The sequence below is a fragment of the Squalius cephalus genome, assembly GCF_949319135.1.
Source record: "Squalius cephalus genome assembly, chromosome: 13".
Taxonomy (NCBI): Eukaryota; Metazoa; Chordata; class Actinopteri; order Cypriniformes; family Leuciscidae; genus Squalius; species Squalius cephalus.
This window is the reverse complement of record NC_137134.1, coordinates 10,580,584-10,594,909: the sequence shown is the minus strand read 5'-3', so window position 1 is coordinate 10,594,909 and position 14,326 is coordinate 10,580,584. Positions and strand designations below refer to the sequence as shown.

The 14,326-nt window shown below is 34.9% G+C and overlaps 1 protein-coding gene across 8 annotated transcripts in view; it reads left to right on the top strand.

The window, feature by feature from the left end:
* The window catches only part of dock3 (dedicator of cytokinesis 3), a 189,812-nt gene that overhangs the window by 30,199 nt on the left and 145,287 nt on the right, over positions 1-14,326 (top strand). For all 8 annotated transcript variants that reach the window (XR_013823089.1, XM_079889910.1, XM_079889914.1 and 5 more), the window contains one exon: positions 14,010-14,093. Coding sequence is in view for 7 of the 8 variants with exons in the window: in XM_079889910.1 (XP_079746036.1) it covers positions 14,010-14,093 (84 nt within the window). In the remaining variant the exon portion in view is untranslated. The remainder of the gene's footprint in view (positions 1-14,009; positions 14,094-14,326) is intronic.

The window sequence follows — 14,326 nt, the reverse complement described above, 5'->3', positions numbered from 1 at the left end:
TATTACTAGCATATTGGCTGTTTATTAGTACTCATAAAGCACATATCTATCTATCTATCTATCTATCTATCTATCTATCTATCTATCTATCTATCTATCTATCTATATATATATCTATCTATCTATCTTTCTATCTATCATTTATACAACTACAATACAATACTAGTAGATGTTTCAAACGTTTTGTAGTTTTATTCAAATAAATGAAACAAAATATATACAAAAAAGATACAAAATGTCTGAAAATACAAAAGCTAAAACACTATAACAAAAAACAAACATGAAACACATCTTGGCAGGGCTGTATGTAGATAGTTTTCACTGAAGAGCTTGTGTAGTACACTAGTGCCTTTCACAGGCAGTCACGACTGGACATTCAAACGTGCTGTGTTTATATAACACACATGCTCTCTACCTCTCTCTTTCACTCTAACTCTACACACACTTTACCTGTACAACCCACAGGCTGTTATGTTCGAGTTGTATCTTATGTTCTGTCCATCAGAATTCCCTCTCGCTAATCCAACATAATCCTTTATAATGCAGCTTTTGTTCTGATCCGTACTGCCATAAGACATCGCTGTTCACTCAGATGAAATGGGAAGGAAAATCAATTAAACCAATCAGTCTTACTATAGCAGAGATTTTCATTGGTTAACTTCTTGACCCCTTCATTTGTTTGAGATTTCAGCATTTTCGATCTTGGCCTTAGACGTAAAAAAGTACCCAAACCCATATACAAATAAATAAATGAAGTAATAATTAATGTAAATGCTTTGGGGCTGCTTTTAATTTCCATATTAAGAAAAGCACTTGCCATTAATTTTTGCAGATAGATATGCAGAGAACATCGAGTGGGTTGATGCAACTGTTTCTGCGCGCGGCCCATATGTGCTGTAGCAAAAAAGCATTTAATTTGTGTAATCATGCATAATTTCAAATACTCAATTAGCAAAGCTTTTGATCCCTTGAAGCGAAATTCGAATAGATGGAGGAAAATAAGAAGTGAAAAAACAAAACAGCGCCCTGCCATCAAAATGCTTCAACATCTGCTTTACAACATCGCCGCCATCTAGCAATTATATCAGCAGTCGTTAAAAAGTGATTTTTTTTTTCTTCAATTAATGTGCTGTGCCATTTTTATTTCCACTTTAACATTCATTTGCTGGGCGTCTTCACTTTGGAATCTCATTTAATTAGTGTCAGTGTTGAACTGAACTGCATGCTTACTAGAATTATCACAGTTTGATTGAACCGGTTTGACGGTCACGTGGTCCGACCATATGGAGATCTGATCCCTGTCGCCACACAGCCAATGATCCACAGTTGGCACAGGACAAGCCCTGGAGGCTCGTCTCAGGCTAAGATTTGTTTTGTTAATGCTTTAGCCATTTGGTTTTGTGTCTGAAGAGCGTTGGTACAAGCGTATCCCTTACAGGCTTGGATTGTTAACACTGTTGATATAGGGGTGGGAATTGGCAAAAATGTGACGATTCGATAGTATTGCGATATTTGGGCCACAATTCAATATTATTGGGATTCTTAACATATTGTGATACAGCAAGTATTGCGATTCGATTCTGCGATATATTGCGATTCATGTCCCCCATATTATTCAAAGGCATTACAGAAAAATGAGAATAAGACTGCTCAACTCACTTCAAATGTCACATTTAATTCTGTAAACATTATCTAACTGAAGTGCAAAAACTTAGGAGGGTAGTGCAAAAACTTTGTCCTTGAACATTTAGGACACAGAACCTTATTACAGGACAGGACGTAATTATTCTCTGCATAGGAGACCTCTCACATGAATGGTGAGCTCCCAGCACATAACTTAAAATTATTTAAATACAATAGAGTAACATAAACCTGAGAATAATCATAAATAAGAGTAACTTAGAGCTTCAATCAAATTGAGAAAAATAAACAAAAATGTGTAGCCTACTGTTAGGAGTCTAGTCCTGTTGGCTGCAAGGTCATCAACCAAACCATGGGATTATTGGCATTTTTGTTTAGAAAAAGGAGTTGGTCAACATGCCCACACTTTCGATTCGAAAGAAGACGGAGCGTCGTGTTCAACCGGTTGTGATGGTGAAGCCATTTGAATTTGAATTTGCTGTTGAATGCACGACAACAAAGCACCGCAACTAGCGCCACCTTGTGGATATAATAAGCAAATGTAAATTATCAGAGTAAACTCTTGAGAAAATCAATGGAGAAAACCCAAAAGTAAAACAGAGAATTTTATAATTAAATATCGCAATACTTTTCGCTACTGTTTCGAAATAATTGCGTGCGCAAAATATAGCGATACTGAACAGAATCTATTTTTCCCCCAACACTAGTTGATACTGTTTGCATTTCCACTGACTTGTATTCAAGGTGTAAGAAAATATTTCATTCATTTTTTTAGTAATTCATGTTGGGTTTTTAGTATTTTTTTAGGAATATCATCCATTTTTAAATATATAAATATATTTAGGTTTTTGGGGTCTGCAGGGGTCCTCTCTATGATATAATTTCCTGTTTTTATTTATTTTTACTGTTTTGTACTTTAATATTGTGTTGTTTTGATCGTGGTTTTGATTAAAAGATTGTCAAACTCTTTGAGGGTTTCTTTATAGAAATGTCTTCGTTAAATGAGCCATTTTCGCCATTATGATATCAGGACAGCCTGCCGTTTGTTTGGACTTTATGCTAACCCACGAATCTCAAAATCAGTTTTAATTTAGGAATTAAGAAAATGTTCATCACTGAAGATGTGTATAAGTCATTTTATAATTGATTTGCATTAACAGACAGTAATGCTTTGGTAAAGTCAGAAAACACCCCACAATAACAATAGAGCCATTACCCATAAGGCCGAGCTGAATAATAGTATCCACTCTTCATCTCAAACCCTCTAAATCCCTGTTTCTCCCTCACCAACCTCCACCTTCCCTCCCTCCAAATGTAATTGAAATAATGTCTTGATTAAATCTGGCACAGCCTCCACACAGAAATCAAATTTAATAAAGTGCAAATGCACCAGAGCTGTTTATGAAAACAGTACAAAAATTGAGTTGGAGGATGTTTCCCCCCCCAAAAAAAAAAAAGAAACAAAATTGGTATTTTAGGTCCACTCAATCCCAACAACAGGATCACTGCTATCTTCTTCCACCACTACTACCCAACAATAAAAAGGACAATAGGAAGTGAAGTCGTCCAGTCCAATGCAGACACAGTGATTACTGCCTTCACGGACTGCAGTTTTCTTTTGAAATCCCTAACCAGCAAAACTGCTTTCCACCATAATCCTGCTGTCCACAATGGCGTTAACCCGGGCAAGGGGAAAGCACGCTGTGTTTCTTTACGATCCGGTCCACCTTTGAGGTTGAGAGAGACAGGCTGACTGGTGCGCTGCTGAAAGCACATTAGAGTTGGATGGAGGGGAAGTCTGAGAGATCGTACCTCTTCTGGTTAGGGATGGATTTGAAAGCAGCACTAAATGCGGAGCGCTGGCTTTTGTTTGCAGCAGAATGGATTAAGGCTGCGTTCATCTGGCATTGTACTGTATGTTAACCCTTTCTGCCTGACGGTGCTTTGCTGTAGTTTCCCATGTGTGAATAAACACATTAGTGTTCAAACCTTTAGGGTCAGTAATATTTTTTTAATGGTTTTGAATGTCACATGCTCACCAAGGCTAAATTTGTTTGATCAAAAACAGTAATAAAACAGTAATATTGTGAAAAATTAGTACAACTTTTGAACGCTAGTATACGTGGATAAATGCTCTGCATGCTACATAAATAAACTGTACCTTAATCATAAAACACATACAGAAGTTCCAATGTGGACTTTTAAATTGAATGCAGCAGCTTATTAAAAAAAAGTGGGTTTGCAAACAATTAGCCTATAGAAATTTCTGCTCAATTTTTGTTAATACCCATGAAAGAATAGCATATTTTGATGTAAATAAGCTTAATCAGTTATTTTTTGTCAAGTATAGTTAGCTAAATCTGGCTGGCTAGCTGTGTTAGCTTCAGACTGCTTGTAAACAAACTACTCATAAAACTATAAGCTAGTTTAAAGTAGTTAAATGCAGTCAAGCTACTATTGTTAAAAAAAAAATGAAAGAATAGTATTACAGACAGTTTACATGGAAACCCCTTCTGCTCAGTGTTTGCTAGTTTGAAATAATTTCACATTCTGATGTATATGAGCTTAATCATTTAGGCATAGTTAGCTAATTCTGGCTAGTTAGCAGTGTTAGCTTCTAGCTGCTTGTAAACTCTAGCTTCCGGTGTCATGACAAATTGGGTCATCCCTCAAAATTGTGACTCTATCAACTATCAGTTAATGATTATACGAAGTACAAAGAACAATATCAATTTAAAATAGCCTATGCATAGCTTACTATAGTGCATAATAAAACAAATTAAATGTAATTTCTCTAACATGAGAAACTGTTAATTAATTTATAGTAGCCTAATAATAATAAAAGCCTATTAAGTGAATAGTTGAACATCATTATATTATTTTTATAACTGAAATATTTGGACATTTAACATGTAATTACATTAAAGATGATTGTGAATACATGTAGGGTAAGTAAATAAGCTATCAGGCTAATCACGTAGATGTATGCTATGCTAGAACATAACCTAACTAATACAGACATTAATGGTCATTTTAACATAGTTTTGTAGGAATTGTAATCAGGCACTAAAGAGGCTACCTATTAAAAGTAATTTGAGCCAATGGGATCGCTTTGGGGTCCTAACAGAGACCCGATTTTGAGGGAGGACCTGATTTGTCACCACACCGCTAGCTAGCCATAAAACTACAAGCTTCCAATGCAGTCAGTAAAAAAAGTAGTTAGCTACACAACAGTGTGCTAACAAAACATAGCTAACTGTTGGTATATTAAACACTGAAGCTATTTAAGGTGGCAATATAAAGATATTAAAGGGATAATTAACTCGGGAATAGAAAAAATGTACACACCTTCATGTCCAAACCTGTATGGGCCACGTACGCTAACATGGACGCTAAAGCCTCTAGCGTCTGTGGCTAGTGCGCCACTTGAGGCGAGATGAGTGAGGTTTAACCTGCACTGCTACCTCATCTGGCGTCCGTAACAATTACATGACAGGGAGTTGCAGTTCTGCTTTGTATTCACAGACAGTATTTTAGAGTAGCAGTCAATAGCTCTTGTTAGCACAAAAACGTACAATGAGGGGATGCTGTTGAATGGTATCTGTGGAGAAGTGATGTCAGTAACTGAGATCTCACATGTAGATGTGTTCGTTGTGTAGCAGATGGTATTGTATCTGATGTGTCTTTGTTTTCAGAGCAGGATTAGTGAATTCCCTGACACCCCGTGTGACACTTGCCGTTTAAACTGGGACACCAGGAAAAACTGTAAACCAAAGTGTGTCTGGAAGTGCAAGGATTTGTGGGATCCATCTGTCTGTGTTCATCATTCAATATGTTCGGCTGTTTTGTGTTAGGCCAGAGTGTGTTTCACACAATACAGTCGTTACCATGCTAATCCTTTAACCCGACTTTCAGAAATGCAATATTTCTTACGCGTTCCTCGTACCCACTTAATGTGAGATCTTGTATGCGATTGTACAAGGCTTATGTGACTGAATTTGATTGTACGATGGATTTAACACAACAAAATTAGGAAAGCAAGTGTGTGCCGAACCGTGGGTGGAGAATGGTACGGTTCGATATTTTACCAAGACTGTTACTTTTACCAAGAGCCCAAGTCTCCATGATATTGTTGCACTAAAACTGTAAAAAAAAAAAAAAGTTGCCGCCTTAAATTTTTTAAGTGCAATCAGCTTGGATGTATAAGTAATTTCAACTTAAATTACATTAAACTGACTAAAACAAAACTGAGTTGAATCTTGTATACACTGTAAAAAGTGAACAGTTGGATCAACTTAAAAAAATTACTTCAATTGGTAACACCTAAAGAAATTAAGTTTTCTCAACTTAAATTATCATGTTTTATCATGAAAAACGTGATAATTTAAGTTGAGAAAACTTAATTTCTTTACGTGTTACCAATTGAAGTAATTTTTTTAAGTTGATCCAACTGTTCACTTTTTACAGTGTAGGATTGTAACAATATATCGTGTCACAATATGTTAACAATATGTATCGTGGATAGTGACAATATGTATTCTTTATAGGTTTTTTTTTTTTTTTTTTCAGAGTTTTGGTGTCAGTACTTCATTAAACTACTATATATAATGTTGAATATAATGTATAATAATGCAATGGTGTCCTGATAATGCTAGATGTCTTATGTTACCAGTAAAAACTGGCCTACATTATTTTAAATATGTCTAGTCAGTGACAGTGCAAGCATATTCGTCTAAAATAATTCAGCATTTTTAGCTTCAGAATCATGAATATTGTTATTCTGGTGTCTCTATTGTCCTGTGCTTTGGGTTATCAAGTCCAAGATATTCATTTACACACCCGATGTAATATCAAATTTAGCATTTTAATCAACAGTAGGCTACATTTTTTTGTTAGATCATATGTCTTGAAGTATCGCAATAATATCGTATTGTGAGTTCAGTATCGGGATATGTATCGAATCGTGACATGAGCGTATCGTTACAACCCTAATAACTTATAAAAAAAGTAGAAAATTGCTTTACTTATTTTGATGAGTTAAAGCAATGTAAAAACATATTTTGTCATAACTTATTGATTTTTTAAACAGTATTCAGAGTAATTCTAGCTTATTTTTATCATCCGTAAGTCTGATCACCTACAAAAAATAATCCATGCACATAATTCATTGCACATTACAGGACGAGTTAGGCATTGAAGTTTGATACTCTGGTTAGGGGTTTGTTGTTGGCAACAAACAGATCTGTAACTGCGTTTTGTATTGGCAGTATTTTAGTACCAGATGGCAGCATTTATAGCAAATATTTCTGAATCAGAAGCTGTTAAATCGTAACTTAGACACATAATGTGATCCCATTTGGCACGCGTTTGGCCCGCTGATGTCAGTCACATCCTCAGCTGTCACACGGACAACACCTGAACCGGTCACTGAACAGCATATGAAGTCAAAGGGTAATTTACATACATCCTCCACACCTCAGAAGCCATGATGGATGCAGGCAAATGGCCCGTTTAGTTCATTCAGCGTGGCTGCAGGCAGTGTGCCCAGACTGAGAATGAGGGTCCAGAGTGTTTAGGTAAAATACACTTCAAATGAGGGCACTGCTAACACAATGCACAAACTCTTTCTGTCTTATCAATTCGTGTTATTGTCGCCTTGAGGATATCATGAGAACATCTTGCCAAAGTTTGCGTCAGATTCTGAAAGTACAGTATTGCTCTCAGGGGAAACCAGTGCATGAAGCTGAGCTTTAATGCTTTGGATTGGGGAAGAATGTTTGGGGAGTTTATAATGCCATAGGCAGTGCTGGGTAGGTCTCTTACAAAGTGTAGTTGGTTGCTGATTCCAAATTACTTGACAAAAATTGTAGTTAGTAACGTAATCAGTTACATTACACATATAAGGTAATGTAATCTGACTACTTTTTGATTACTTTTAGATTAATTTTGACCTAACTCATTTATCACGCTTATTTGAGTAGGATAATCTTGTACCATATTGATGTAAAAATACAAAGAGAAAGCAAATATATGTCATTCTTTGTTATAAACAACATGAAGTGCATTTAAAGGTGCAGTAAGTTACTAGTATCTAATTTCAAAGAAAGTTTGCTTCTGTGTTGTTTCTATATAAAAATGTTGATACAGTGTGAAGTATTTGCTCTGGCTCTTGTTTTAAATTATCCTTGTGTGAGAATGTGGCGGTTGGTCGGTGTGGTATTTGTCCCGCCCCTCCTCCACTGTGATTGGACGGCTGGGTAAAAAGTGACAGTGATTTTACCCAAAGATGAACATTCTTCAACTCTCGGCGACCGGTAAAAAAAAAAAAAGAAGAAGCTCAGCAACTTGTTAAACTCCTGGAGTTTTAAAAATGTAGCGCTCCCATTGAAAACAATTGAAAAAATACGCCAGCCGCGTGAAAAAAAAAAAAAAAGCTAAGTGATTTATGAGAAACGCTGTTTCAGTGAATCAGACCGAGCACCAAAACACAATTGTAGCCAATCAGCAGTAAGGGGCGTGTCCACTCATTAGGGGGGAGGGGCCTGTGTTGCATAACATGTTTGTGAATTTGGGGGCGGAGCTATCAAGATGGGGTGTGGTCTTTTTGGGTAGCGGCATGTTTGTTTTTGTGATTTCAAATATGAACAGCGTTTCTCAGAAATTGCTCAGTGCACCTTTAAATATTACATTACATTAGGGTTTCCCAGACTGGGGTTCATGATGGAACTGCAGGGGTTTGTGAGATTAATGAAAAGCTAATTAAATCAACAAGTTAAAATAAAATAAAAACAATTAAAATAAAATACTTTTTATTATATTTGTTTACCTGCATGTCATGTGACCATTAACTTTATTGTATCATTATTATTATTAATTGTTATTATTAGTAGTAGTATCATTGACTTAATTTTAATATTGACCTAACTTATTAACTTAAAATCTCAGGGCTTACTTCAAGTAAATATGTAAATTAGGGCTGTCAAACGATTAATTGCGATTAATCGCATCCAAAATAAAAGTTTGTTTTTACATAAGATATGTGTGTGTACGGTGTATAATTATTTTCTATATATAAATACACACACATGCATGTATATATTTAAGAAATATTTGCATGCATATACTGTGTATATATATTTATATTATATATAATTTATATTATATATAAATATTTTATATATAAATAACAAATTTTTCTTAAATATACATGCATGTGTGTGTATTTATATATAGAAAATAATTATACACCATACACACACATATCTTATGTAAAAACAAACTTTTATTTTGGATGCGATTAATCGCGATTAATCGTTTGGCAGCCCTAATGTAAATATAAAGACAAAAAGTTGGAGAATTAAAATAAATATGAAATGATGTGGATTTTAAAGTGTTTGAAAGACAAAAGCCTTCCAGAGACAGGAATACATGGATAAATGACTTACTGAGTGATAATTCTAATAATAATGAATGTGTTTGTCAGGAGCTGATCATATATGCAATGTTGTTCAAAAAGTGAAATGATTTCTGTAACTCCAGTGATCAAATGCTGTGTTTTGCACAGTTTTCAGGGATGGTAAAATTTTAAAGGAAATGTTAAAAGATAAAAAACAGTAGTAGGGAGAATCAATGATTTTTGAATAATGTAATGCCATTGGGAGAGAATGGGTTAGGGTTAGGGTTAGGACAAATATATCATGCATACAGAAAATGTGCATCAGTATGTATGATATACTCCAGGAATAGTAAGACTACTGTGGTAGTATATTGTGAACAGTCTCTGTGAGGTTTGTGGGGAGAGATGCTCTTTATTAAGAAGGCTGCCATCTAGTGTTTAATAGATTGAGTGCAGTTTTAATGACAGACAGCAAAATGTCTCTGTAAATTACATCTAAAAAACCTCTGCTTTTCCAATCGACTGCCTGAAATATCCTTTAGTAAATCTGAGAAGGAAAAAAAAAAAAAAAAAACTCTTCCCTAACCTTCCATAAACCCAGATTTATTAGTGTTTTCTGCTTGTTTGTTTAGCAGATTATTGAGACACGCATATAAAACCTGCCGGCATGGATCCATTTGGCTTGCTGTTTGTTTATTTGGCATGACAGGACAAAATTCAGAATGGCAGGAAGGAAGAGGTGTGGCCCGACGGGCTCCAACGGCCTTCATCCGTTTAATGAGGATGTTTGTATATAGATGCCTCATGCAAATGTGTTAATTTAGCCTATAGGACTAGCATAATATATGCAGATTGAAATTTGATTTGTTACTAGGCAAATACGAGTGTATAATGACTGTCTTCTGTCATGTTTACGGACATGAAGTCAGCGAACACTCTTGGTTGGTTTACTGACCTGCTTTCTGTGCTAAGAGTTAACTTGCCCTCAGCTAGCATGTCTGTCATAGCATCCCTGTGAATTGGGCTAATCACTCACACATACGTCTCAAAAGGATTCAGCTATTTGCTGCAGAGCCATGCGACTCTTTTCGCTAGCAGGCGCCACAACAAATGCTAATTTGACAAGCTATTTGCCTTAATTAAAATGTAATTTGCTCCCAGGTTGTGCCGTATTTATCTCTTTTCTCTCTCGTTATCAAAATATTTGCCGCAGAAGTTTCATGCTATAAAACAGTTGACACCCAACTGCTAATGTATTGATCTCATGTTACAAGTTAACTTTTTTTTTTCAGTCAGACAGCTGTTTATATCGCGTATGGACCATATATAACCATATAGTAATGTTTTGTCTCAAGATAGACAAAGTAATTCAAATAGAAATGTTGTTCATTAATTAAAGTGACGACACAGAGTGTAAAACAAAACATTGCAGGACAATGAATAGGAACTAAGGAGGAACTTAAATACACAGTAGTGGTGAACCACATATAGACAGGTGTGCTAATTAATGAGTAAATCAAGGACACAAACTAGTGGCGGGAAACTGAGAACAAAGGAAAACCAACTAGATGACAAAGGCAGACACAACAAAAACTGACCACAATGAAACTGAAACCAAAACAGTGCAGAACTGTTACAGTTGTAATGTAATTTTTAGTCTATACTTCTGTTTTGTAGCAAGTTAGCATTGGTTAGCCTAGCAGTTGTATTTATCCACAAGGATGGTTTATCCATGTTTTATATTTAGTGTTTATTTATGTGTTGTAAGTTAGCATTGGTAAGCCCAGCAGACACATACAGTGTACGTCACATAAGTGTGGTTTATCTACTAAATAACCACATTTTATTGCCTATTTTTTGGATATTTAGTGTTTATTTATGTTGTAAGTTAGCATTGGTTAGCCTAGCAGTTACACGTCACATAAGGATGGTTTATCTATTAAATACTAATGTTTTATTGCCTATTTTTCCAATATTAAGTGTTCATTTATGTTGTAAGTTTGCATTGGTTAGCCTAGCAGTTATACTTCACATAAGGATGGTTTATCTATTAAATACTAATGTTTTATTGCCTATTTTTTGGATATTTAATGTTTATTTATGTTGTAAGTTAGCATTGGTTAGCCTAGCAGTTATATACATCAAATAAGGATGGTTTATCTACTAAATAACCACTTTTTATTGCCTATTTTTTGGATATTTAGTGTTTATTTATGTTGTAAGTTAGCATTGGTTAGCCTAGCAGTTATATACATAAAATAAGGATGGTTTATCTACTAAATAACCACTTTTTATTGCCTATTTTTTGGATATTTAGTGTTTATTTATGTTGTAAGTTAGCATTGGTTAGCCTAGCAGTTACACGTCACATAAGGATGGTTTATCTATTAAATACCAATTTTTTATTGCCTATTTTTCCAATATTAAATGTTCATTTATGTTGTAAGTTAGCATTGGTTAGCCTAACAGTTATATACATCAAATAAGGATGGTTTATCTAATAAATAACCACTTTTTATTGCCTATTTTTCCAATATTAAGTGTTTATTTATGTTGTAAGTTAGCATTGATTAGCCTAGCAGTTATATACATCAAATAAGGATGGTTTATCTACTAAATAACCATGTTTTATTTCCTATTTTTTTGGATATTTAGTGTTTATTTATGTTGTAAGTTAGCATTGGTTAGCCTAGAATCTGTATATGTCACATAGGGGTGTTTATATATATATATATATATATATATATATATATATATATAAAAGTTTTAATGCCTATTTTTGGATAATATAGTAAATTAGGTTCTTGCAAAAGAATTGATTCTGTTCTGTATTTATGCATTCATGTTTCTTCATAGATTTAATGTCAAGGTAAAGTTTAACAGGTCTGTCTACTCGTAGCCATGCAAATATACCACGGTATTCAGTGTATGTTTTTGGGCCGTTTGTTTCTGTCTAAAAAAAGGTGTTTTCACTATTTTTAAGGTGCTCGTGTGTTTGTACACAGACATCTCGGCGACCTACATATTAACTGGCCAGCATTGTTTATTTATTTTATAGCATTAGGGCCCTCACAATGCCATTTCAGATACCAGCAATAATAGCAAAGTCTTCCACATTCAAAACACATATTGTTTATGTCGCTCCGTCATTTAGTGGGATTAACTCCTGAAAAGCTATTTTAATAGCTTTTGAATTATTCACTAAATGCAGACCTCTGGCGGCAGTCACATGTTTTCTTGGATACTGCAGCGAGAGTCTCTTAACAAGCATTAAATATTAAACCGTGATCTTTGAAAATAAATAACAAATGGCGCAATGTCATCAGAAATGAGTAAATGAACATGAGAAATCCTGAAAGACGCTCTGTCCCTGTCTGATTGTTAGCTCTGATATCTTGGTGTCTTGAGAATGACGCAGTTGAGATAATGTAATCACTGTCGCTTTTCAGATTATGGTTTTTTTAGCTCTTATGAAAGTTTATTTTGCATAAAAAAGCCATTATAGCTTTTGCTGTGAAATTAAAATAAGCACAAGATCTCCTTCAAAAAGTGTAAGAACCTTTCAGAATATTGTGTAATAGGGAATATTGTATAATTGTAAATAAATATTGTGTTGTTTCAAATCGATGTTTCTATTGTTTCTTGGAGCAGCGATGTAGCCGGTTGCATGGTAACACCATGGACAGTTTGCTTCTTGACAAGATGGATATTAATTTGAGAATCTGAAAGACTCCTGTGCCAGACTGGATCATGTTGCACAAATACAGATGGATTCAGAGAAATTACTCAGCTTTGTTCCGGGTATTTCAGCTGGTCTGCCTGTGTGACCATTATAACCTCACACTTATATAATGAAATCAGCAATGCATGTGTTGTTTTCCAGTTTGGAAAATGTTTAGATAAAACTGAATTCACGTGAAATCAAATGTCGACTAAGGAGGGGGTTATTTTAGGAATGTGCTTTGTCCAAAAATATCTCTTCAAAGACATCTCTGTTTAACTTCCTTATTCATTTAAGCTCAATTTGTGACTATTAAAGTTGATTCGAATTGCCATTAAGAAATCAATAAGAAATGCAGGACAAGACCTGATTTTATCCTTCTAGAATTGATCGGATGGTTAAAATTAGGTGGTACACACCATAATGGAGCCAGATTGAATGTGACTTTGCTAAAAAACAATACTTGAAAATCTATCGGTTAATAGTCAGCATGGCCTAAACCTGTCATCGGAAAAGGAAAGTCGTTTCATTGTTGCATTTTGAAAATACATTACAAAGAAAAGCAGTTTTCCACAGATAATGAGACCAGTAAGAACATTTTGATGATTAAGAAGTATTTTTTTCCCGTGTGATTCCCAAATATCTGTTCTGGGAAAGCTGGAAACAGCAAGGCTCTCTCACACTTGAGCTTTTTTTTCATCAGCATGGATTCGATAATTCCCTGGGATGCTCTGTCCAGGTTACCATGGCAATTCAGAATATCTCCGCTTTTAAATCTGCACATGTCCTTTTTTTTTTTCTATTCGGGAATGCATTCATTGAAAATAAATCCTATTATTTCCACTGTGCTGCTCTGTCCATCTGCACTTTGGTGGAACCTTTGTAGATGACATTAAAAAATCAGTATACAGCATAACAATTTGAGAGAAAAATGTCAGTATTTATTATTGTTAAATTTACGATAGCAAGTTATTACAGTGTCACTGGAGCAATATTAACAGTATAGTTACTATATTTTGGCAGGGAAGAAAACAGAACTTGAACTTGAGTAAATCAACCAATAGCATGAGCAGGGGGCGGGGTGATCTGACCAATGGCAGACAGGCAAATCTGTTTAGGAGGGTAGTAACACACATTACACACATCACTTTTAAAAGCAAATAATTTTGTGGTTTTATTTTGAATGCATCTTTTCTGAATGCTTTTAATACACATCTAACTCGTTTTCTTCTTCTCTTTTATCTTTTCCAGTGGTCTGTAGTTTCCGAGGACACGTGTCACACGGTCTGACTCTAGAACTTGGAGAAACGGTTCAGATCCTGGAAAAGTGTGAGGGTAAGTCATTCTCCAGGAGTACCATAACGCTTTTAAGCTAATGTTTTTGGAAAACCTTTTTTTTACAGGTGTTGATGAAAAATCTTAATAATATATAAAAGACACATTCCATGAATACAGTAGAAATTGGTGTCTCATCACACAATAACATCATAAATATTTTTTGTCAGTTTATGTGAAATGCAAGTTAATTATTTCCACTCCAGCGTTGCCAGCCACCAGCATTTTTTTTT